The sequence below is a fragment of the Phyllostomus hastatus genome, unplaced genomic scaffold (assembly GCF_019186645.2).
Source record: "Phyllostomus hastatus isolate PE091 unplaced genomic scaffold, TTU_PhHast_1.1 phas_contig_840, whole genome shotgun sequence".
NCBI classification, from domain to species: domain Eukaryota; kingdom Metazoa; phylum Chordata; class Mammalia; order Chiroptera; family Phyllostomidae; genus Phyllostomus; species Phyllostomus hastatus.
Genome location: NW_025333970.1, coordinates 18,130 through 41,110, shown reverse-complemented (window position 1 = coordinate 41,110; position 22,981 = coordinate 18,130). Strand labels below are relative to the sequence as shown.

Genomic DNA, 22,981 nt, shown 5'->3' with positions numbered 1-22,981 from the left:
TGGGTTTTCTCCACCATGCCTGAGCCAGCCAAGTCCGCGCCCGCCCCGAAGAAGGGCTCCAAGAAGGCCGTGACCAAGGCGCAGAAGAAGGACGGCAAGAAGCGCAAGCGCAGCCGCAAGGAGAGCTACTCGGTGTACGTGTACAAGGTGCTCAAGCAGGTACATCCGGACACGGGCATCTCCTCCAAAGCCATGGGCATCATGAACTCCTTCGTGAACGACATCTTCGAGCGCATCGCGGGCGAGGCGTCGCGCCTGGCGCACTACAACAAGCGCTCGACCATCACGTCTCGGGAGATCCAGACGGCCGTGCGCCTGCTGCTGCCCGGGGAGCTGGCCAAGCATGCCGTGTCCGAGGGCACCAAGGCCGTCACCAAGTACACCAGCGCCAAGTAAGTGCCTTTTGTTAGGCACTTTTTAACCCAAAGGCTCTTTTCAGAGCCACTCAGTTGTTAATATTAGAGCTGTAGGTACGTACTTAAAATCGGGGGAAAAGTGGAAGTCAGTCAAGTGCGTAAGTGCTCCACAAGTAGGGACATAGGAATACTTTAATTTAGATAAAGGTTTTTAAGGGAAGTGGTGGTACATGCTCAGGAGTACGTATCTGAAATTGCAAAAAGTGTGAACTGCTAGCACCAGAGTCAGGACACTTGTGAACTCCAGGTCACAGAAACAGGCAGCTGATGCTGTTGAGAAGAGGCACGAAGGTGTAACCATACTTGAGTGTTGATTGACATTAAAGTATTTAGTATAGTACCTAAAGCCAAAAAAAAAAAAACTTATGGTCAAGACTTCACGTCTCAATATGTTAGTGCAGTTGGTCACCAATGTAAAGAAAGGGAGCTACTTTAAAACGGTGCTGCCATGTCGGAGGAACTTCCTTGCACGTCTTATACCTGAAACCTTGGAGAGTTAAAACGGGAAAGTACTTGGACTGGGCCTAGTGCAACATTGTGCCAAAGAACACCACAAGACAAATCAACACCATTCGTTTGTTCAGACCTCTCACCCTGACATACCTTTAAAGCAGCTGTCCGGAACCTTTTTGGCACCGACGACTGGTTTCAGGAAGAAAATTTCCCAGAACGGGAGGGGGATGGTGGAGCTCAGGCGGTCATGTGAGCAATGGGGAGCGAGATGAAGCTTCTGTCGCTCACCTGCATCTGTGCGGCCCGGTACCGGTCCCTGGCTGGAAGGCGGGGGACCCCTAATTTAAAGGACCAATGAGACCTTTGTGAGGGGCAGGACAGTCTAGACCCCAGGCCTCTGACACGTGGGTTAGTCAGGCTCCAGGCAGTTCCAACCCAGAGCCAGAAACAGGGACAGGGACAGGCGAAGGTCACAAAGGGCCCATCCTCACCGCCAACAATCCTGGACCGGGTCACTGAATATTGTCCCCGCCCACATTTCCAGCACAGGAGTTAACCTAGTAAAATGCACTAAAGAATTAACATGGGTAATTAGTATTGGCAAGCATTGTTTGCCCGGGATCACACTTCAGTTTTTTCGATGAAAACTTGGCCTGAAATGGGCCTTTGGTTTTCTGTAAAAACAAGTTTCTAGGTTCAATTCTGACTTCACAAAAACATTTTATAACCATATTGTGTTGTTTAAATGGTCAATAATAAAAAGCTAAATAAAAGCTTGATTCAAGGTAGGCAGACTTAAGAGGAAGAAACTGGGGAGGAGGGGTCGGAGAGCCGGTGACCAGGGCAGGGAGCTCCCTTTCACGGCCTCGGGGCTCAAAGGAGTTAGAACACCGACCCCTTCGTCTAGTCGACGGTGACCGTCACTTACAACAAACTGGGGGCCTCGGGCGTAGGGAGGGGCTGGCCTGAGGCTGGAAAACAGCAACTCCCTTAGTTACATGTAAACCCAAAACCGGTTTAGGGGGCAGTGAGGAAAAATTTCCCTTTGGTAATCCTGAGCAAACACTTACCGAACTGAAGCCCAGCGGTTTGTTCTACGTCGTGTTGTAACAGGCTGGGTCTCTAGGAGGCCGGGAAACAACTGCAGTCTAAGGATCTGTTCAGTAACTTACTGAGACCCGCCCCCCCGCAAGTAGCAAAACTTAAGGGTTCGTTGCCGTTCCCGAGACTCTGGGCAAACGCAACCGGTGGCTCCTTACAACCCCGTTTGCCCCACCTCTGGAAGTTTACTTTGTCACCCCAGCCTCCTTATCCCGCGTTATCCCGCAAACCAAGAAAGCAGCGCAAAGCTCTTCCCGAGGAGTGGGCGGCCCTGAAAAGGACCTTTGGTGGAAGCGAGATTATGCTGATAAAATGTGACTTAACCGCCGAAGCCGTAGAGGGTGCGGCCCTGGCGCTTGAGCGCGTAGACCACGTCCATGGCCGTGACCGTCTTGCGCTTGGCGTGCTCCGTGTAGGTGACGGCGTCCCGGATCACGTTCTCCAGGAAGACCTTGAGCACCCCGCGGGTCTCCTCGTAGATGAGGCCGGAGATGCGCTTGACGCCGCCGCGGCGGGCCAGGCGCCGGATGGCGGGCTTGGTGATGCCCTGGATGTTGTCGCGCAGCACCTTGCGGTGGCGCTTGGCGCCGCCTTTGCCGAGCCCCTTCCCGCCTTTGCCGCGGCCAGACATCCTGAAAGAGCCAAGAACTACTAATGCCCCAAGAGCGTCAGCAACTCCTTCTTATAGGGAACCCTGGCGGACCAGAGTGAAAACCTAAAGAGCTGTGGCAGGAAGTTGTTCTTGGTGGCAGGAAGGGGCCTAAAAGCAGAAAACTTACTACAGTAGGGTCCTTTCTTTTCTGTTCTTTCTTTTCAATAATTTTGAATCCTCAACATGCTACCTGTTTTTCTCCCTCTTATTTAGTGTGCTTTGTGCTTCATTCAAATTAAACAACGAAACCTTAACATTGTACAGGATACACAAAAACAGTGAAGGAAATACTGTGTTTTTATCTCTGCATATATACATGTAATTTCTTTATACAAAGTTTGCATGGAGCCACAACTTTGGAACTTTTCTCTCCTTAATATATAGGAGAGATATACTCCATATAATGACTGCACAGAGATTGACCAAGACGGAATAATAAAGCAGAAAATATTAAGATCTTCTAGATATATTATTAAATTCTGTTCCACCAAAGGTACCAATTTTTATTTTCCACAGCAGCTCCTAGTGTGTCTTACTAATAATGAGTAGACCCACTTCAAAACTAATTCCAACAATCCAGATACAGAGAATTAATTTAAAAAAAAAACACATCAATCTGGTTAATCAGTACATCAAATATTTCCCTACTGATTTGAGGAACTTAGTTTATCATACTGAATATTTCACACAATTAATTCTTGAGTTTTATTGTTATGTCTATTGCTGAAGTATTATAATTATTTCTAATGTGGAAAAATATTTTGGTATTTGACAGTGAATTCCCACCTCAGGGAATTCCAAATATTTCCAAATATTTTTTCCAAATATTCCTATTATCACTAGTCTTTTTTAAAAAATTAAAAATAATTGTATGCACTTACAACAAATAAATTCTCTTAGTAAATTTATCGGTTGGTTTGGGTAAATTTATCTTTGCAATACTGTGTCCTGGTAACTTGAAAAGGAATACTACCAATCCATGAATATCTCAGTAGACTATTTTCCAGATAATATATTTGAAAAATTAAAAAAACCTGCAACAAGAGCAATTAATTTTTTACTAGGGAATATATAGAAAATTCAAATGAGAAAAAAAAGCATACCTTTTTTACTATGTTTCTTCAACTTCAATTAGCTGGAATACATTTCCAGACCCTTCTCTACCTTAAAAATCAGTAAATTTCCCACCATGCAGTAGCCTCCTTGCCTGTATGAAACTAGTAGTAAGATTAGTAATGGATGGATAAGTTTGTAAGATTCTCTAGTTTCTGAAATTAATAGCCAAATAATTTATTCTTCTATAAACATTATTTTATAAAAATATGGTGCTATGCAGGCTGTTTTCTAATATACTAAAAATTAATATATCAAGATAAACAGTTACAATCAAAGTATTTTTCTTGTATCTTTACATTACTTCTTGGTTTAAAGGGAGCAGAATACACCACCCCTAATTACACCTCTTTGGTGTAAGGATCACTTTGAGCTAATTATGAGAAGCAACGAACAAGAAAAAGTCTTTGAAAAATGTGGAAGTTCCTTTTTTGTCAAGGACATTTAGGCTTATAATGGAAATCTCCCTCCCTGTACCAGCAAGAGCATGCCAACTCTGAATCTCAAGGCTCACCAATGGAAAAGGCGTCTACTTAATCCGTACGACAAAACCTACCTTCTCCTAGGTAGCCTCTCCTAACTGCCCTGCCTCTGCCCACCCCACCCTGTCTTTTATCTTTAACTGGAAATGGCAAATAAGGTAGAAATGGTTTGGGTCACGTTGGGGAGTTAAGTCTTTGTTCCTGAGTATCTGTGACATATATATTGGTATACAAGTTGATAAAATTCTGGTTTTCTCTTGTTACTTCGTCTTTATCACTGACTCTCAGCCAAAAACTCAGAATGGCACAGGGAAAACGATTTGCTCCTCTTTTACACTGCACACATCAAATGTTGCAGTAAACTTTATTAGTTACAATTGCAAAATACATCCTATACCTGCTCATTGTGTACTGCCACCAATGAAATCAAGCCACGTTTATCTCTCAAAGATCACTAGAATGTGTAATTTATATCCCTCTACAGTTTGTATTCACCACAGAGGCGGTTGCCTTAGTGAATTTTCAAAGAAACCTAAGTCAGGTTATGCCATTTCTCTCTTCAGAACTCAGAATGGACATCTAGAACTATCTGGAAAACTCAGCATGACATATACAACCTTACAGGATCCTAAAGTTCCTCCTTATCTGACTCCTTATCTGTCTCTGAACTCCCTTCCCACCCCTGCATTCTGAGCCCGGGGGGACTGCTAGACATTCCACATACATGACGGTCTTGGGGGTTTGATTATCTTCTTTGCTTAGAGCATCACCCAAAAGAGCAAATTAATTTACTACCTGGTTTTATTCAAATCTTTGCTCAAATACAATCTAGTCAAAATGTTTCCAGAGTCCTGGTAATGGTTTGAAGAGTGCCCGCTCACTCCCCACTCCTGTCTACCTGGATCCTCACATGCAACCTTATTTAGAAATGGGGTCTTTGCAGGTGTAACTATTAAGGATCTCGAGAGGAAGACATCTTGGATTTAGAACGGGCCTTGAATCTGAAGACAGCTGTCATCCTGTAAGAAGAGGAGAGGACAGGCTCACAGGCAAGGAGCTGTGACGGAGGTGGAGGTTGCAGGTGTGCTGCAGAGGCCAAGGAACGCTGAGACTTCAGGCAACCACCGCGGCTGTGAGTCACCTCCCCTCTTCTCCCTTAGAGGATCTAGAACAGGGTGTCTAACTCGCGGCCCAGGCTGCATGTGGACCAGGGTGACTATGAAGGTGGCCCAACACAAAATCATAAATTTACTTTAAGCCTTTTTTTCCTCATCAGTTTTTGTTAGTGTTTGCGTATTTAATGTGTAACCCAAGATAACTCTTCTTCTTCCAGTGCGGCCCAGAGACACCAAAAGGTTGGACACGCCAGCCATAGAATGAATGAGTCCCAGGAGCATGGTGATTTCGGACTTCTGGGCTCCAGAACTGCGAGGGGCAAGGGTTTCTGTTGTTTAGTACTGTCAGTTTGCAGTAAATTGTTGCTGGGAGCTCCAGTAAATTACATTAACGGTGACACAAAAGAAAACACTCCCAGCTCCCTGCTCTCCTAGCCCCTGGACCTGATTTAGTTTTCCTCAGAGTACTCATCACAACCTAAAACTTATTTTAAAAAAATTGAGGGGCCATTTCAGTGTCTGTCATTGTTATATATTGTCACCAGCACTTTTTACTGTAAGACTTTATATTAGGATGAGAAGCAAAGATTTAATAAATCTATACAAGATGATTATAAATACCTCATTTCTTCATACAACTTTTTCAATGTTTTGCTTTCAACGAGATGTGTTTCACCAATGCCTCATCTATCATTTTCTCACCCAATTAAAACAAATGTTAAAATGTACCAGGGAATAGTTGAGCACTTCACTTTTAATCCTGAGGTATTTTACCCCGAGGGTCTGAGGTATCACATTACTCACTTGACACACAGTAAGTGTCCGTTTTACTGTGATGATGACACGTATTCAACTTTCTAATGTATAGTTAGTGTCTCCTTTCAAGGATGTTTATGTACTGACATGACAACTGTACTAGAAGTCCCTTTTAAGTAGTGGTTACAACACGAAACAGGCAAGCCCTTTTAGTGGAAATGTGGGTGGCTCTGAAAAGAGCCTTTGGTTGAAGTTGAAAAAGATCCGAATCTTGCAGTTCACTTGCCCTTGGCCTTGTGGTGGCTCTCGGTCTTCTTGGGCAGCAGCACGGCCTGGATGTTGGGCAGCACGCCGCCCTGCGCGATGGTCACCTTGCCCAGCAGCTTGTTGAGCTCCTCGTCGTTGCGGATGGCCAGCTGCAGGTGGCGCGGGATGATGCGCGTCTTCTTGTTGTCGCGCGCCGCGTTGCCCGCCAGCTCCAGGATCTCGGCAGTCAGGTACTCCAGCACGGCCGCCAGGTACACGGGCGCGCCGGCGCCGACCCGCTCGGCGTAGTTGCCCTTGCGCAGCAGGCGGTGCACGCGGCCCACGGGGAACTGCAGCCCGGCCCGCGACGAGCGCGTCTTGGCCTTGGCGCGCGCCTTGCCGCCCTGCTTCCCGCGCCCAGACATATCGGGAAGAAAATCGCCTTCTGACTAGAGTGAACTAACAGAACCAGAGATGCCCTATTTATAGTCGTCCCAGGGCTCGAAAGTGAATCTCTGTCATTGGCGAAAAGTTACAACCTTTTCACTTAAACCAATAGGTCCTCGTCCTGAAATACGCGTATCTTGACTGGACAATATCCACGTGACGTTTCTGGAGCTACCGCCAGTCAGACGCGACTTTGCTCACGGCTTCCTGAAGAGGCTGGGCACCGAGAGGACACTCACGGCCTTACGCTTGTCCTTCACCTTCTTTGGCGGTTCTCGCGACCATGCCCGAGCCGGCCAAGTCCGCGCCCGCCCCGAAGAAGGGCTCCAAGAAGGCCGTGGCCAAGGCGCAGAAGAAGGACGGCAAGAAGCGCAAGCGCAGCCGCAAGGAGAGCTACTCGGTGTACGTGTACAAGGTGCTCAAGCAGGTGCACCCGGACACCGGCATCTCGTCCAAGGCCATGGGCATCATGAACTCCTTCGTGAACGACATCTTCGAGCGCATCGCGGGCGAGGCGTCGCGCCTGGCGCACTACAACAAGCGCTCGACCATCACGTCGCGGGAGATCCAGACGGCCGTGCGCCTGCTGCTGCCCGGGGAGCTGGCCAAGCATGCCGTGTCCGAGGGCACCAAGGCCGTCACCAAGTACACCAGCTCCAAGTAGTGCCTCCTGCGGGCACCTCTTAATCCAAAGGCTCTTTTCAGAGCCACCTATGTTCTCAGAGAGAGCTGCTGCTGAGCTGGCCTCTGATGCTGCGCCTCGGCAGTCGTTTAGTGTGCGAAGTCGGGCAACAATCCTTCGAGAAGAGGCTCGGTGAAGGTAAGCTCGAAATCAACCAACCACAGAGCAGTTGCAAGGTCCTTTCAAATGTCTAGACCTCCTTTGTGTAAAAACTCCTTTAGCTTTCCATTACCATTTGGGAAGTTACATTTAAATGGGGCTCTGCCAGCCTTTCTCAAGGTTAAGGAAAGAACGGAAAATGTTCAACTCTAAGCAAACTCAACTACGCCCGGGTCACCTAACGGGGATAGGGTTGGACCCAGCCGGGGCCGAGGTGCGCGGTCAGTTTGAATTCTCCCGGGCAGGCGCGCGCGCCTGCGCTCTGCGCCCACAGGGGCCCCGCCCTCCGGAAAGCCCCAACCGGGGGTGCTGGAGGGACCCGCTCGCTGCTTGATAAGCACGGTCTGGGAGTCGATCCTGCTTGTCATTTCCTTTTCTTAATGTTGTGTCGCATTCGGCAGTAGTTTTATTTCCTCTTGAATTTTTTTGTTGGAGAAGTTACTGAAGGATATAATTGCCAGACAGAAATACCAGTTAATTAGGGATACTGCTTTCCCTTTGCCATATTTTCGTATGTTGAACATTGCAGGACAAAACACGAATACTTAGGGACCAATGAGGGCAGAAAAGCTTGAGAGCATTTATCCCAGAGTCCTCTGGAGTAAAAATCCATTTTCTATTTTAAAGTTCCTTTGGTTAGGGAAGGGTACTGAAGGACCAGAAGAATATATTTATGTTATCAAAAGCAACATTTGAAATGAAAAGCTAGAAAATAAATGGCAGATTTAGCTAGTCAAAGGATATGATTTTAACTTCTAAGGAAAAACCGCGGGCAAAAAGAGGTTCTACAGAAATTTACCTTACTGGGTGATCTGAACATAATTTCCTAATTGGTCACATTATGTTGGGTAGTCAGGCCCCAGGCCTGTAATCCTTTAGTAAACTAATTTTTGCCTTAATCCTTGTCCACTGTTTCTATGCATATAGGTTAACACACCTTTGATATGTCTCTTTTCAGGCTCCTCCTAAGGTAACCACCCTCAAGAGAACAAATAATCTCTCTTAAAAAGTGTATTTTACTGCTTATGCCGTTACAGTTGTCCTGACATCCCTTGTCCCCCTCCACCCAGCACCCCCCACTCCCTCAGGCAATCCCCCCACTAGTGTTCAAATCATCTTAACTAGCCTATAATCCAGTTCCTGCCTTGCTTTCTCCCACCCTCGAGTAATCTCATGTCGCCACCTTAATTTAAAATGAGTAAAAAGAAACTGCGAAAATATATTTAAGACATAGGAACTAAGGTAGATCTAATGGAATCCTAATTCAGACAACATTATTGTAAATATCTGAGGCGTTTGAGAATTTTTTTAAAGGACTACATATTGCATGATGTTACAAATCATTTTTAAATTTTCTAAGGTGTGAAAAACTTGTATTTTGTTTAGGTCTGTATGTTAGGACATTAGTAAAAGTAGCCGTGGTTGAAATAACATGTTTGTGATTTTTTTACACTCCCCCGCCCCGTCCTGCCCACAGTAGGCAGGGTAGTGAAACACTAAGTGAAATGGTGGTGGTTGTTGACTCTTGGTGCTGGGCACTCGGAGATAGGTTATTCTGTGTGCGTAATCTCTGCCCCCGAAAAATAGTTTTATGAAAAGGTCGGCCCAATTAACTAATGTATTTTCTCTTTTGTTTAACAAAGGGTGATACTGAGAAGAATCAAGTGTTGGCAGAAATTCCGAGACTAAACTACGCGAGTGAGAGAGGCCATCTGCACCAGGAGAAAATCCCAGCCGCAGACCCCTCCCTCCTCGCCAGGAGGAGAAACGCTATCGCCATCTGGTGGCCCTTTGTGGGAATACAGCCAAACTTTGGCTTTGTGTTAGGGTTTCTGCTAGGCAGTCTATTGGTAGGGTTTAATAATCGCACGTATGAAGAATACAATAAACCATCTTGTTCTCAACAGTTCTCAACCGCACAATTTCGCCAACGACCACAAGTAAACACGTTCATTAGTTTTCTGTGCATCCCTCTCGAATTTTTTTTATTCCTTTTTTTGTTTTGTCCCCTCTGGCTTCATATGAACACAAATACACACGTGGGTCCCCATTACCTCTCTTAACTCACAGCCAATGGCCACGTGTTCCTCTCACAGTTCTGTCTCGCGCTTTTCTCATTAGCTCGGAACATTTTCCTATTAGTGAGGAGAGTGGCTGAGAGTTCTTGGCAGGCGCACCCGAGCTAGTGATCCCGGGTGGGTAACCTGCTCCTACTGGGGACCCCACAATGGCTGCACCTCCCCTGAAAGGTGGTGCTCATCTGTGAGAGGAAGGGCCTACTTGGGGCTCTTTGAGGAGACCCCGGGGGCTGAACCGGTCTGGACAGCTGTGGGGAGGCCGAATTCCTGTCCCCTTCCTGGAATGGGCACGCGATGCTGGGTGAGGTGGGGCATCCGGGTCCTAACCGCAGGCACTGCCCTTGGCAGTGAGGTTTTCTCTGGTTGCCGTCTTATAACGAAGTTGTCCTCCCATTCCCTGTCCCTTTTCTTCACAGTATGTATCCAGAACTGACATGCTCTATATTTTACTGGGTCACTTGCTTATCTTAACTGTACTCCCCCTCCCCAGTCGAATGAGTCCACTGACACCTGGACTTTTCTCCTCCTTTCTTTCATCTTCTATTCCTCCTCCTCCTTTTCTTCAAAAAATATCTCTGAATAAATAAGTGAAGTAATATTCCTTGGCTCCACTATTGCCAAGAGGGAGGCTTCCAAACAATTTTACTTACTTCCTTCGGTGGATGATCCCAAAGATCAAAGACAAATCGCCATCCATTCCCACCACTGAGAGCTCCGTCTGGTTGAACTCCCAGTTTTCTCTCCCCAACAAAAACCTTTAGTGTTGTTCAAACTCAGATTTCTTTTTTTCCCAATGTTTTTCATTAATGAGTATGGGCACACACATTTTTTTTAATATATACCAAATAAGGCCATTGAAATACTGTGCCACTAGAAGAGACTTTTCTGCCTTTTGTAAGTCTTGAACTCAGGACCCTTCCATTAGGGAAGACATGGCCACCTAGTGGGCTCTGGGGGTGGCGGCTGACAGGACGCTACAAATCCCCACCCCCTACTGTGCTGCTTTCTGGATTTCCATTCCTCCCACGAGGGAAAAATGCTCCTAAGCACTTCTCTCCATAAGAGCGGACACAGCTCCCTTTCTATCCCCATGCTTAGAACGGCCAAGGCGCGGGAGTGGTATGTGGGTGCTTGCTGTGCAGGAGGACCTTTTGGTCTCCTGCGTGGGTACAATTGAGTTCACCTTTGGCTAGTCTTGTTTTTCTTTTATTCCAATAATCGGAAACTCCCTTCCAAAATTCCAATTTCTCTTTTACTATTCACGGTCTTGTTGATGCAAGAATGTCCAAACCTGTAGAAAACTTTGTAAGAGTTTATTTCAGCTAAACAGAAGACATGTCTGGAAGCAAGGTTCCAGCAGACCGAGAAAATACTTCAGGGAATGACAGTTTTCCAGGTTCTTTTGTGCACTCAGAATAAAGGAGGAAAGGAAGATGACAAAACAGTGAGAGCAAACAAGGTGCAAGACTGCTACCACACACCTGTGCTTCCTGGAGAGTGCTTTTCCCTTTAAAAGAGGGGGAAAGTGGGTTACTTCTGGTCTTTCAGAGATGTATTATTATCCTTTGTACAAGGACAGTGGGCCTGGGGGTGTAGGGCCAAGGAGATGCGGGAATCATCACAGAGGTAGGAAGCAGGAAAATGCACACATCGTAGTGACCCGGGAAGGGTCAGCCTTCTCCAGGGCAAACACTCGGAAGGGACACTGGAGGTTGACACACCAAAAGCCCACGCCCTCGACGAGGGTGGGATTCGAACCCACGCGTGCAGAGCACAATGGATTAGCAGTCCATCGCCTTAACCACTCGGCCACCTCGTCCCCGTGGCCCTGAGCCTTCGAGCATGCTATTCTTGAATTCATTCCTGGGAACCCACAGGATGCTCGGAGGGAGATGTTGGGACCTGTCCCGGGACATAGGTGTGTGGGGACTACATCTTTTCCCCCACATAATGGACAGAAACCAGAAGGGAAGCGGCCGGGACGCAATGGAATCACCTGTGCCTGGCCTTCGCTCTTTCCCGGCGTTCTGGTTCCCCCTGGCGGGCAACGGAGGTTCAGACTCCCCTCCGCGGCCTCGGGCACCCGGAGCATCCCGACTCCTGACGCACGGTGAGTAAACCCGTTTGGAAACCTGGCGCCAGGGTCCGCGGGGCAAAGCCTCTCGATGCTCCAGGGGGCGCACGGAGGGATCCTTCCCTGGTGGGCTTGCGTCCCGGGTCGCCTGCGTCCGAGGGCCCGTGAGTTCTGAATACTTGGGCGCTTCTTGGGTGGTACCCAGGGGAAGGGTTGCCCAGCTTCCCTTCCATTTTCCCACGGAAGAGGAGTCGGGATTAACTCTGATTAATCAGGCTGAGTCATAAATGCCTGGAACAAGAAGGTAACCTTTAAGGTGAATCTTGAAGAGTGTGTTTTCTGGAGGCAACAGGGAGGGCGGAGCCCCCAAAGATATATCTATAGCACCGCGTTAATTCTTGTGTATGGTGTGAGGGATGGATCTCATTTTATCTTTTTCAAAATAACTATGTAATTGATTCCAAAACCTTTGTTAAAGCCCTTTCTTCAATGATCGGAAATACTGCTTTTATCACATACTAGATGTCTACACGCAGTTGTATCTAGTCCTTCCTAGGACATCAAGTCCTCATTCAGGCCGGTCCACCTGCCCGAATCATCGTCTCCTCTCACCACAAACCTCAGCTGTCTGACTTGTCCTCCATCAGGTTCCAGGTGATGCCGCTCCTGGATGAGAGGCCCTAGTCGCTGTCCAGATACCTGCAAGCCTAGGGGTGAAGGTGTCAGGCCCTCCCCAGTGCAAAGCGGCAGCCACTTCCTGTGTGATGCGGCCTCTCGAGCCCTCATAGAGAACAGGAAGAGGGGCAGTCTCCTCCCCGCTCCGGAGAACTCTGAATGGTTACCTGCACTTAACCCAGCTGTAGGAAACCCTGTGAGAGCCACTGCCTATACCTGCAACCTGTCCCCGCTGTCCTAACGCCACCCCCTTTTCACAACTGCAACACTCAATCCTGGGAGAAAGACGTTGGATCTGCCCAACCCTAGCTCAAGCATCTCCCTCTTTGTGAAGCTGAGCAGAATGTGCTTTCCCTCCAGTCTTCTAATTGCCTCATGATAGTTAATCATTCCACTATAACAGTTAAGCATCCACTATAGGGTCAAATACCTTCTATATCTGGATTCTGGACACATTTAAATGGAGGAAGCAGTATCTTCTTTAAATGAGCCCTGACATAAAAGAAGACATAAAATCCATGACATAATCAAACAATTCCTCTAGTGGAGTCTCAGGGGAAGGCAGGTGCTCACTCCTGACATGAAGGCCTCCACGTGTTAGTTTTCCTCCCTCTTTTGGCTGAGAAATCCCTGAAATCTGTGACTACAACTCCCTTTGAAGTCTCCTCACATGAAAATAGACATTGCAATACTACAATTATGATTACATTTAATTATCATTAAGTGAGTTAATGCATGTAAATCCTTTAGAGCAAAGGCCAGACCTTTCAAGAGTTACCTAACAACTTTTGAGTGAGTAGTAGCTGCTGCTGTTATTTTTCTGAGGATGAGAGGATGTTGTTCCTCGCACAGAGCCAGTGCTCAGGAAGTTCTCGGTGAGTGGCTCTCCAGACAGGTGGAAGCACTCTTCTGGTCCTAGAATGCCAAGTACCTGGGTAAGAGTCATCCTGCTGCAGAAAGTGAGTGAGGAACTGGCCAGTGAGCGCCTTCCACTCACAACCTGCCATCCACCTCTCAAATATCCTGATTGTGTTTTTATTAAATAACCTAGTCAAGATTAGGCAGAGAGTTCACCGACCCAGATGAGACTCCATGATTTATGGATGGCATTTTTAAAAACTGCATGTTTGTTCAATCACCAAGAAAATGAATTTAAAAATGAGGAGGGGTTTTCTTTTAAAAAATTATTTTAAAATTATAGTTTATATTCAATATTATGTTGTATTAGTTTCAGGTGTACAGCATAGTGATTGCCCTGATATTTCAAGTGTCCACTGGGCACAATATATAGTTATTACAATATTATTGACTATATTCCCTATGTGTACTTTACATCCCTAAAGGGGATGTAATTTTGTGACTACCAATTTGTAGTTCTTAATCTCTTCACCTTTTCCCAACCTTCCTCCCCTCTTGACAATTATCCATTTGTTCTCTGTACTATGAGTCTGTTTCTATTTTGTTTTTCTCTTTAGATTCCACATATAAGAAAAATCAGATGGTATTTGTCTTTATCTGACTTATTTCACTTAGCATAATATCCGTCAGGTCCATCCATGGTGCCACAAATGGTAAGATTTCACTTTTTATGGCTGAGTAATATTCCCTTATTCACATATGTATCACATAGGTACTTTTTACCCACTCATCTATTGATAGGCACTTGGGTTGTTCTATAGCTTGGCTATTATAAATAACACTGCAATAAAAATAGGGGTGCATATATTCTTTTAAATTAGTGTTGGGAACTTCTCTGAATATATAGTCAGAAGTGGAATATCTGGGTCACAAGGCAGCTCCAGTTTTAATTTTTTGAGGAACCTCATATTCTTTTTCCACAGTGGCTGCACCAATTTACATTCCTACCAACAGTGCACAAGGGATTCCTTTTCTCCGCATCCTCAACACTTGTTTGTTGACTTATTGGTGATAGTAATTCTGACAAGTGTGAGGTGATATTTCATTGTGGTTTTATTTTGAATTTCTCTGTTGATTAGTAACCTTGAGCATCTTTTCACGCGTCTGCCAGAGATACACTGCACATTCCAAGGCACAAATACGGTAAGAATAAAATAATGGGAAATACACCTTTCAAGGCATAATAACCACTAGAAACATGGATGGCTATGAGTATCAGACAAAATAGATTATAAGACCCCCAAAAAACCAAACCCACAACTAAAGGTTTAGAAGGGCATTTTTATAAGAACAAAAAGTTCATTAGGAAAATCTAACGATTATAATATATGCAGCTAACCACAGAGCCCGAAAATACACAAAGCAAACATTTAGAGATTAAAAGAAGAAATAGGCAATTCAACAGTAATAAGTAGAGACTTCAGTACACCACTGTCAATAAATAATACAACAATGAGATAGAAAACCAGCAAATATAAAGAAGACTTGAACAACATCAACCAACTTGACCTGACATCTATAGAACATTCCACCCATTCCAGTGGAAAAGATGTAACAGCAGAATACAAATTCTTTTCAAGAATACATGTATTGTTCTCTAGGATAGACTACATATTATTTAAAAGTCTTGATAAAAATAAGGAGATTAAAATACAAAAATATGATCATAATCTGATCATAATAAAATCAAATTAGAAGTCAATAATGAAGGAAATGGAAAGAATTAGCAATACATGGGTACTCATATAAAAGAAATTTGAAGAAAAATTTAAATAAATATTTTGTTTTTTTCTTTTAAAGGTATTTTTAACTGAGTAAAAAAAACCCCATAATACATCAAAACTATGGCATTTCATTAAAGCAGTACTTACACGGAAACCTATATCTTTAAACACCTGTATTAGAGAAGAAAGACCTTAAACGAATAACCTAAACTTTTATCTTAAAAACTAGAAAAAGATAAGCGAACTAAACCGAAACCCAGTACAAGAAAGGAATAAAGATTAAAGTAGAATCAATGAAATGGAAAACAGAAAAACAATAAAGAAAGCCAATGAAATGAAGAGATAGGTCTTTTGAAAAGCCAGGAACATGAACAAAACTTTAGCTAGACTGAACAAGAAAAAAGAGAAGATGAAAAATCAGGAAGGAAACAGAAAATCATTACTGATCTTGCGGAAATTGAAAACATCATAGAGGAGTACTATGGACGTCATGCTAACAAATTAGACAACTTAGATGAAAAATTTCCCAGAAGATGTAAATTATGGAAATGAACACAAGAAAAAATACATACAATAAATTTTTTAAAGTCGGTAGTTAATTTTTCAAAAAGAAAAGCTCAGCCCAGGTAGTCCTACTAATGAAATACACATTTAAAGAGGAAGTAGAACAATTCTTCAGAAACTCTATGAGTACACAGGCAAGCACCGGGGGACGGATGCGCTCGCCGGTGGGAAAAAGATGCTGCAGGTGAGACTCGAACTCCTGATCTCGACATTATTTGCACACTTACTGCCGTATAAATACCGCGCGCAGACCGACTGCGCCACTGGAGCGCTCGCCCCCTCTTCCGGTCACTCGTTACTCGGGCCACGCAGGAAAGTCCGGCGTCGGCGCGGGTGGCATTGGTGCCAGTGTCCCGGCCATCCCGGAGCCCCGGGGCTGCGTCTCCCGCCTGAAGGCGGGCTGGGTCCAGCCGCGGACCCCACCGGCCACTCCTCCTGCATGTACAGTGGACGCTGTGCGCGCGGGAAAGGGTGGGCACTTCCAGGGCGACCGGAAGACCCCCTTGGGGCGGAGCGGCGGGGCCCCGGAACCCTGTCGTCACGGGCTCTAGCGCCGGGGGGATCGGAAGTGGGCGACTCACTCGCGCACCAGCCGGCTAGACTGCCGGCCGCCCCCCGCCCCCCGCCCCCCGCCCCCGGAAGTTGAAGTGTCTGCGCTGTCAGGGGCTCTGGTTGCGACGTGTGACCCTGGACCCGCGACGAAGTACTGCTGGAGACTGAGCGACAAAGGGGATAAAGGGTAGAATGGACGGGACCTCCCCAGTCCTTTCCCCAACGGCAGGAGGCGCCGAATTCCCCGAGGACCGGGAAGAGGGACAAGGTCGCGTGTCTGTTCTCGGGGCTCGGGCGAGGGGTCAGCCCCGCTCACCAACCTTGAGCCTTAAACATATTGCCTTGAAATTTCTACTCTTCCTAAGTCTCCTGGCTGGGTTTCCACGTGCACGCGATTGTAAAAAGTAATCTTTAGCCCTGACTGTTGTGGCTTAGTTGGTTGGGCATGGTACCACAAAGTGAAAGGTTGCTGGTTTGATTCCCCATCAGGGCACATGCCTGGGTTACGGGTTCAGTCCCTGGTTGAGGTGTGTGCAAGTGGCAACCGGTTGGCGTTTCTCTCATTCATCAGACATTTCTCTCCCTCTCTTTATCCCTTCCTTTCCTCTGTATCTAAAAATAAATAAAATCTTTTTTTAAAAGCAAGCTTTCCCTCATTGAGTTACCTCTGATTTCCTGCCATAAATATTTCTTCTCTCTCTGGCCAATGGCATTACCATGCTATCCGCTTTCAATAGCACAACCAATCAACACATAAACACGTAACGCTGGCAATGCATTACTGTTGCCCACTCCAACACCCCAGTCAATCCTGGAAATAGTATATACCCAACACAAATGGTCAGTTGAAGGAAAGTGTGAGATAGGCCAGCACTTTGTTCCAAGGATGAGCCTTTTGTTTCTGGATCATTCATTCCACAAATATTTATGTAACACCTGCATTATGTCAGACAATATTGTAGGTGGTCAGAATACATTAGTGAGTAGAATAGACAAAATTCAACATTCCCAGTTTACATTTAAGAAACTTCTAAACAGATTCTTAGCAACCTGCTGCTTTTTTGTCTCATTTTTAAAAAAGAATTTTTAAAAATCCATTTTTAGAGAGGAAGGGAAGGAGAATGAGAGGGAGAGAATTACTGATGTGTGAGACATACATCAATCGGTTGCCTTTCACAGGCCCTCTGCTGGGGATCTGGTCCACAACCCAGGCATGTGCCCTGACTGGGAATTGAAGTGTCAACCGTTAGGGTAGCAGGCCAGCACTCAGTCAGGGCTTTCTCATTATATTTATGCATTTATTCATTAATTCCTTCATCAACAAATATGCAGAGCATTCACCATTGGCCAACCAGTGTGCAAGATTGGGGTAAAAAGGCATTACATGACTTAACATCACTCTGGTCAAGGATGTGAAGGGTGTGGTATGCCCCACTGTACCCTTAACACAGAACTGGTCTTCCCAGTTCTGTGGTTATCCTGTGTTCTCTGTCAAGTGTCCTTCGGTCTCGTACAGGAGTACAGCACTTCTGCGTTTGGTGTTAGAAGTTAGAGCTAAGGACACAAGCCATAACTTTTGAAGCACACATGTGCCAGGGAAAACAAAGGCATTGCTGGGTGAAGGGGCTGGGACATGACACGTTTGTAAAAATGGGCAACAGGGTGGGACCTCACATTTTTGTTGGGAGGCAGAGTTCACATACTTATGATGTCACTAAATGTTCCTGCCAATGGAACAGGAAGGGACCGCAACATTCTACTGTTGAAGAGAAGGCCAGGATGGGCCTCCATGTAAGAAGGCACTACAGAAAACAGGGGATCAGAAGATGGACGCTGAAACAGATAGGATCAAAAAAGAAATAAGACACAAGGTTAGCTGGGATCAAGAACAGCAGGAGGAGGGGTTTGAGGGGAAGGATGAGGAGGAGGTGTGCGGAGGCTGCAAGCATGTCCAAAATCTTACTTCTCTTGTCTTCACCAAGGAATGTACTTGGAATGTGCTATGATTTTCCGCCTTTCTGTTAACAGGTATTCACTGAGCTCCTCCCACGTGTAAAGACTGTGCTAAATGCGGCAGGAGATGAAGGAGTCGGGGCTCTTGTCTCCTAGGGGCGTCTAATCTAGGTGGTGGGACAGGACAAGGGGGAAAGCGTAGGAACCATGTAGGCCGTGGATGATTGTGTGTGAGTATGTGAGTAGTGTTTCAGACAAGATGCAAAGACCAAAGGGAAAGGTCTCCATCCTGGGGGGTAAGGGGCCCAGGTCAGCCTGTGGACTGAAGGGTATTTGGTTAGGGGATGAGGAGGGAGAGCCTGCGAGCTGAGTATGAGAAAAGACAAGAGGATTGGGCTTATGTGGGTGGGTGTCTAGGAATGGGGAGAAGTCCCAAAGGAAGAGGGGGAAAGTAACACATTTACCATGTCCCCTTTTTTCTAGTCAGCACCCTTTTGTATGAAGTGTGGGATAACTAGACCATATCGCATTGTCATCCTCACCTGCGCCTTCACGGGTTCTGCCCTTTTGTGGTGGGCCTTCAGCCTGCCCACCTGGGTGAAGATAGAAATCCCGGGCCCTTCCCAAGCCCTCTTCAGTGCTCTCTTCGCAATCTGCAGTGGCGAGGTCACGTGTTGGGTTCCTCCATCCAAATCAAGTAAGTTCTGGCCTGGAAAGGGAGGGCCCTGCTCCAACCCGGCCCCTTCTGAGAATTGCTGGCCTCCTTTTCTGCCCCAGCTTGCATGGACCAAGCAGTTATACTCCCCTCAGTAACACTGGCTCATTTCAGGATGAGCCAGGGGATCAGGCTGCTCTAGGGTTACCAGTCCCACTAGAATCGCTGTCCTAGGCCTTTTGGTGCCCTACCGCTGGTTCCTTCCATGCAGCCTCCACACTGCTTCCTTAGTATTCTGTGGACTCAGACCCGGGAAGGAGGGGCCCTAGAGGGAGCTGCTGGCCTTTCTCCCCTCTCCCTCCCCAATTCAGACTGCTTCATATTTGGTCGAATTTTCATGATCAGCGCCCTTGTTCTCTCCTTCTTCCTGAACATCATACTCCTGGCCTTCCCTCATTCCCTTCCTGATACCTGGAAACAGTACTTTGTCTTCACGATCACCTTCTTCATCATAGGTAAGCAATGGGAGGAAGAGGTTTCCCTCCATTGTCCTGGTTCTGGGCTAGGGTGACATTCCATTGGACACAGTTTCTCCTTACAAACTGTTCAAGCACTGCTAAGGTGAACAATAAAGCAATGACAAGAGAAAGAAACAGAGTAGAAGAACTGAAATGACAACTTAAGTTCTTGGGAATTAGCCCAGAGGCTATACACTAAACTAACCAGACTGGTCTTTGCCCGCCTACTTTTTTCCCTGAGTGACAGGTGTCTGTGTGTTCCTTGCACTACTGCTGCACTCTCTGCATATTTTGAAAGTAACTGACGTATTCAAGGAAGCGACAATCACCTTTCTCTACCCGTCTTTCATCCTATCATTCAGCATCACACTGTTCTTCTTATCTGGTGAGTGTTCTGGGGGCTGGGTGAGTTCTTGGGGTAGGTCCTGAATCCAGAACAACCTCGCCCATGGGTTTCAACCATGTCCATGGAGCACTGTTCATTTCTGGGGATGGGTTTGGTACAAAGACACCTCATTGGCTTGTCACAGCTCCTCCTACTCTGTGTTAGAATTTTGCCTTCATAGGAAAGTAGAATGCATTTCTCCTGCACATTCGGTAAGAAGCACGTCTGAGAATTTGTAGAACAGGCTGTCGTAGGGAAAAGGGTGAGTGGGGCAGAGAAAAGGGGTGACTCCACACTCACGTGCTCAGCCTGTTTAGAAACCATGAATTTCTTACCAAACATCAAGCGTTGAGTCAGTTTCATCTTCAGCGTCATCGTTTTGTCCTCAGGAATCCTCTGCTTCTTCAGCTCCCACCACTGTTGGCTTCAGTGTGTGCTGCCGCAGCCAATCCAAGTGAAACCCGGCCAGACAGCCGGGGCCAGTGGGAGCCCAGTGACAGTCGCAGAGGGGAAGCCAGGGGGCGACAGCTAGCCGAACCTCAGCGGAGAGGAGGCTAACAGCAGGAACGCATGTCCAGCCTGTAACTCAAGACTTCACAGCTACACATGTTCTCCTGTTTACTTACCGTGTAAGACTGGGGAAGGGTTGGCCTGTCCCTCACCATTGTTCACATGAGGATTAGGGTTCCAGGAACTTGGGTTTTCACAAGAGACAGGAAGTAGTTGGGGGTGGGGAGCAATGAGTCTGTTTTGAGTCTTGGGAACTTGGAATGCAAATCTCCTCACCTTGAACATGATGACCAAGGCCCACCCCACCCTCTCACGTGTATCTTGTAACCTGGAAGTCATTTTCTAACAGTAACAAAGCTCTTTCTCTGTCTGTGGAGGCTGAGTTTTGATGCAAATTCTCTGCCCTCTGATAACTTTATGAGTGGAATCTTTTCCCTGTCATATCAGGTGCCAACCCCTCATCCCAACTACCTTAAACTATAACAAAGGGTGACCCTACTGGACAAGCACAGGCGTCGTCCGTGGACTCACAGGACATTTTGATAGACTGGGGGCTACACAAGATACTGGGCGGGGGGTGCTGACCCAGAGCTCCTTCCTCAGGGTACTGTTCCTTTACTGTTCAGTGAAGGCGAGTGGAATTTCCTGCTCCAGAAATGCACGCGCTATTCTAAATTCCTCTCCTCATCACTCTCAAGAGCCATCAAAGCCTGCCCCTTCCATGTCAGGCAGACCTCTGCTCCCCTGTCGGAGCCCTCCTCACACCCACGGGCCAGCCAGGCCCTTGTCACCGCTGCCAGACTAGGGGGCTTCTCAGTGCGGCTCCTCTCCACTGCAGCCTGCCTCTGCCATGATGCCGACCCCAACTGCTTGGGACGCAGAGCTGAGAACGCTCCCCTTAAAAATCCACTTGCCCTGTTCTTTTCTTCAGGATCAATTCCTTGTCTTGATAAATAAAGTTCTTTACAAGTTGACACCACCTACTTTTCCAAATGTTTTAATATTTTTTATTGTGATTCATGCCATACATGTGAAAAAAGCATGAGACGTATGTATAGAGCTGGAAGGATAAGAGAGAGGCCACCAGATCTAGAAACACACAGTTAAGCCAGCACATCGGAGCCCGTCAGTGAGCCGCTGCAGCCCCTCCACGCCTGTGCGCCGCCTCTCCCCGCTGGCAGTGCCCTCCTCAGTCTGCCGGCACCTGTGGTGCTGCACGTCCTGCCCCTCCTGAATCTTGTGCCCTTATTTCCCTTTGCGTTTTTAGGGTTTCACGTTTTGCTTGTAAATGGATATCTAACGAGTACTCTGAGTTACTGAGGCAAAGCCTTAGGGGATTGGGAAGGAGCTGGACATTCTGCTGACAGCGGCCGCACTTTACCAGCAGCCTAAATATGTGCCAGGACTCTGCCTGCATTATGTCCCTTAATCTCACAACAGACCTGCAAAGTGAGTATCATCCCTGTCTACCAGATAAGGGGACAGAGCGACTCAAAACTGATTCGTCCAAACTCATGTGTCCAATAAGGGGTAGAGTTGAGACTTCCACCTGGGTGTCTCGCAGCCTGCACCTTCCTTCCACATCAGGTTTCTGCTCTGTGATCAACGGCAAAAATGGAGGGCAGAAGTTAAGACAGAAAGCGTTAACAATGGTTATGCTGGAGGTGAAGAGATTATGACGATGAAATAAATTAAAAATCAATGGTTACTTAAAAAGCTGCAAAAGTAAACCTGGGAACCAATGAGAGTTGTGTATTTCACGGACAAATTGAGGTAGCGTACATTACTGCTTTCCAGAGTAAGAACAGGACTCCTGCCCTGTCCTGGAGAGGTGCATGGAGGCAGCTGTTTTGGGTGGAGCTTCAGGTCCGCACTGTGGTGCACGTGTCAGCCCCCGACTCTGGAGTCAGAGGCTGGAGTGTCATCTCACTATGTGGTCATAAAGATCTGTGATGTATGGCATCATTCACAGCCAAACTCCTACAATTCTGACTTATAGGTCAACACATAATCATGCACAATTAATATCAGGTACTGAATGCAGGCAATAGATCAAATGAGTTCTAGGATGGTTAGGTCTGGAAATCTGACTACGGTCTAATGCAGGTTAATGCAAGGAACAGGGAGAGTTCTTGGCTTTCAAAAATACTTAAAAATACTTATTTCACTTTATTTCGAATATGGGGATGGAGCCAGGTGTCACAGCTAACACCGCCTGCCCACGACGCCAGCAGCCACTAACACCACGGCTCCCACTTCTCCTTTCCAACAGGAAGATGATGCGATTCACAAACCTTCTGTGTGCCGCCCTGGCTTTGGAGGGGCTGGACCTCCTCCTCAGCCCCAGGAGCACAGTGGCGATGCATCTCATCAACTGGGTCCCACTCCTGGTAGTAACAGGATTTGATGAGAGTGTGTGATACAGATCTAGCCGTTGTGAGGGGAGCATGTAGCAGAAGGTATCCTCAACAAGGGATACAAGAAAAGGCCTATTTGTTTTTCTTCGGGACTTTATCTCCGGACTGTGAGAGTTTGAGGTCCTGCAGAGGAACCAGCTGGAGTGTGAAATCTGTATGTTGAGAATGACCGAATGCAAAGATTCAAAATAAAATCTGGATCTTGGTGACATCATGGAGCCACTGCATTACGGAACATTACCCCCCCCCCCCACACCCTGCACTTGCTCGGTGTGATAACTAAGCCGCTTTAAGCCACTTGCATGTTCTTGCAACTGTTGTGGAGCTATCGCTGAA

At 46.7% G+C, this 22,981-nt stretch overlaps 5 protein-coding genes, 1 long non-coding RNA gene and 1 other non-coding gene across 10 annotated transcripts; 3 read left to right on the top strand and 4 right to left on the bottom strand.

Moving 5' to 3' along the window:
- The first annotated feature begins 7 nt into the window (after window positions 1–7).
- Window positions 8–5,886, top strand: LOC123826646 (histone H2B type 1-K-like). The gene is made up of 3 exons (XM_045850676.1): window positions 8–392; window positions 5,161–5,349; window positions 5,551–5,886. Exons 1-2 carry the CDS (start codon window positions 16–18, stop codon window positions 5,171–5,173), a joined length of 390 nt encoding a protein of 129 aa, XP_045706632.1. The 5' UTR covers window positions 8–15; the 3' UTR covers window positions 5,174–5,349; window positions 5,551–5,886.
- Window positions 439–2,613, bottom strand: LOC123826643. Of its 2 annotated transcripts, XM_045850673.1 has the most exons (4): window positions 2,295–2,613; window positions 1,940–1,991; window positions 1,020–1,207; window positions 439–757 (listed from the first exon to the last, which is right to left on the bottom strand). In XM_045850673.1, exons 1-4 carry the CDS (start codon window positions 2,599–2,601, stop codon window positions 642–644), a joined length of 663 nt encoding a protein of 220 aa, XP_045706629.1. In that variant the 5' UTR covers window positions 2,602–2,613; the 3' UTR covers window positions 439–641. The 2 variants fall into 2 exon arrangements, 1 of the variants encoding a protein (XP_045706629.1); XR_006787102.1 differs by lacking the exon at window positions 1,940–1,991 and having other exon boundaries at window positions 626–757.
- A 191-nt stretch (window positions 5,887–6,077) lies between the features above and the next one.
- Window positions 6,078–6,824, bottom strand: LOC123826645 (histone H2A type 1). Its single transcript, XM_045850675.1, has one exon. The coding sequence runs from the start codon at window positions 6,757–6,759 to the stop codon at window positions 6,367–6,369; it is 393 nt and encodes a 130-aa protein (XP_045706631.1). The 5' UTR covers window positions 6,760–6,824; the 3' UTR covers window positions 6,078–6,366.
- Window positions 6,825–7,010: 186 nt separating this feature from the next.
- Window positions 7,011–7,592, top strand: LOC123826662 (histone H2B type 1-C/E/F/G/I-like). Its single transcript, XM_045850694.1, has one exon. It carries the CDS (start codon window positions 7,065–7,067, stop codon window positions 7,443–7,445), a length of 381 nt encoding a protein of 126 aa, XP_045706650.1. The 5' UTR covers window positions 7,011–7,064; the 3' UTR covers window positions 7,446–7,592.
- Window positions 7,593–11,072: 3,480 nt separating this feature from the next.
- Window positions 11,073–16,110, bottom strand: LOC123826670. Its single transcript, XR_006787111.1, has 3 exons — window positions 15,883–16,110; window positions 12,880–12,941; window positions 11,073–12,065 (listed from the first exon to the last, which is right to left on the bottom strand). It is a non-coding gene; the product is annotated as an uncharacterized LOC123826670 (long non-coding RNA).
- Window positions 11,438–11,519, bottom strand: TRNAS-GCU. The gene has a single exon. It is a non-coding gene; the product is annotated as a tRNA-Ser (tRNA).
- On the top strand, window positions 15,805–21,207 carry LOC123826669 (transmembrane protein 225B-like). Of its 3 annotated transcripts, none has more exons than XM_045850704.1 (6): window positions 15,805–15,839; window positions 17,947–18,078; window positions 18,644–18,857; window positions 19,187–19,330; window positions 19,581–19,718; window positions 20,108–21,207. In XM_045850704.1, the coding sequence occupies exons 2-6, from the start codon at window positions 18,034–18,036 to the stop codon at window positions 20,248–20,250; spliced, it is 684 nt and encodes a 227-aa protein (XP_045706660.1). In that variant the 5' UTR covers window positions 15,805–15,839; window positions 17,947–18,033; the 3' UTR covers window positions 20,251–21,207. The 3 variants fall into 3 exon arrangements, 2 of the variants coding, with proteins under 2 accessions (XP_045706660.1, XP_045706659.1); XR_006787110.1 differs by lacking the exon at window positions 15,805–15,839 and adding an exon at window positions 16,316–16,475 and having other exon boundaries at window positions 19,297–19,330; XM_045850703.1 differs by lacking the exon at window positions 15,805–15,839 and adding an exon at window positions 16,316–16,475.
- Window positions 21,208–22,981: the final 1,774 nt, after the last annotated feature.

What these genes read in the sequence shown, in the direction of transcription:
- LOC123826643 (XM_045850673.1), bottom strand. Translation starts at nt 2,601, where the DNA reads ATGTCTGGCCGCGGCAAAGGCGGGAAGGGGCTCGGCAAAGGCGGCGCC. An exon ending in CACCCTCTACGGCTTCGGCG is followed by an intron (nt 1,992 to 2,294) that starts GTTAAGTCACAT and finishes CCGGCCTCCTAG; the next exon opens with AGACCCAGCCTGTTACAACA. An exon ending in TCCGGACAGCTGCTTTAAAG is followed by an intron (nt 758 to 1,019) that starts GTATGTCAGGGT and finishes TTTTGGCTTTAG; the next exon opens with GTACTATACTAAATACTTTA.
- LOC123826646 (XM_045850676.1), top strand. Translation starts at nt 16, where the DNA reads ATGCCTGAGCCAGCCAAGTCCGCGCCCGCCCCGAAGAAGGGCTCCAAG.
- LOC123826669 (XM_045850704.1), top strand. Translation starts at nt 18,034, where the DNA reads ATGGACGCTGAAACAGATAGGATCAAAAAAGAAATAAGACACAAG. An exon ending in GGTTCCTCCATCCAAATCAA is followed by an intron (nt 18,858 to 19,186) that starts GTAAGTTCTGGC and finishes TCCCCAATTCAG; the next exon opens with ACTGCTTCATATTTGGTCGA. An exon ending in GATCACCTTCTTCATCATAG is followed by an intron (nt 19,331 to 19,580) that starts GTAAGCAATGGG and finishes CCTGAGTGACAG; the next exon opens with GTGTCTGTGTGTTCCTTGCA.
- LOC123826662 (XM_045850694.1), top strand. Translation starts at nt 7,065, where the DNA reads ATGCCCGAGCCGGCCAAGTCCGCGCCCGCCCCGAAGAAGGGCTCCAAG.
- LOC123826645 (XM_045850675.1), bottom strand. Translation starts at nt 6,759, where the DNA reads ATGTCTGGGCGCGGGAAGCAGGGCGGCAAGGCGCGCGCCAAGGCCAAG.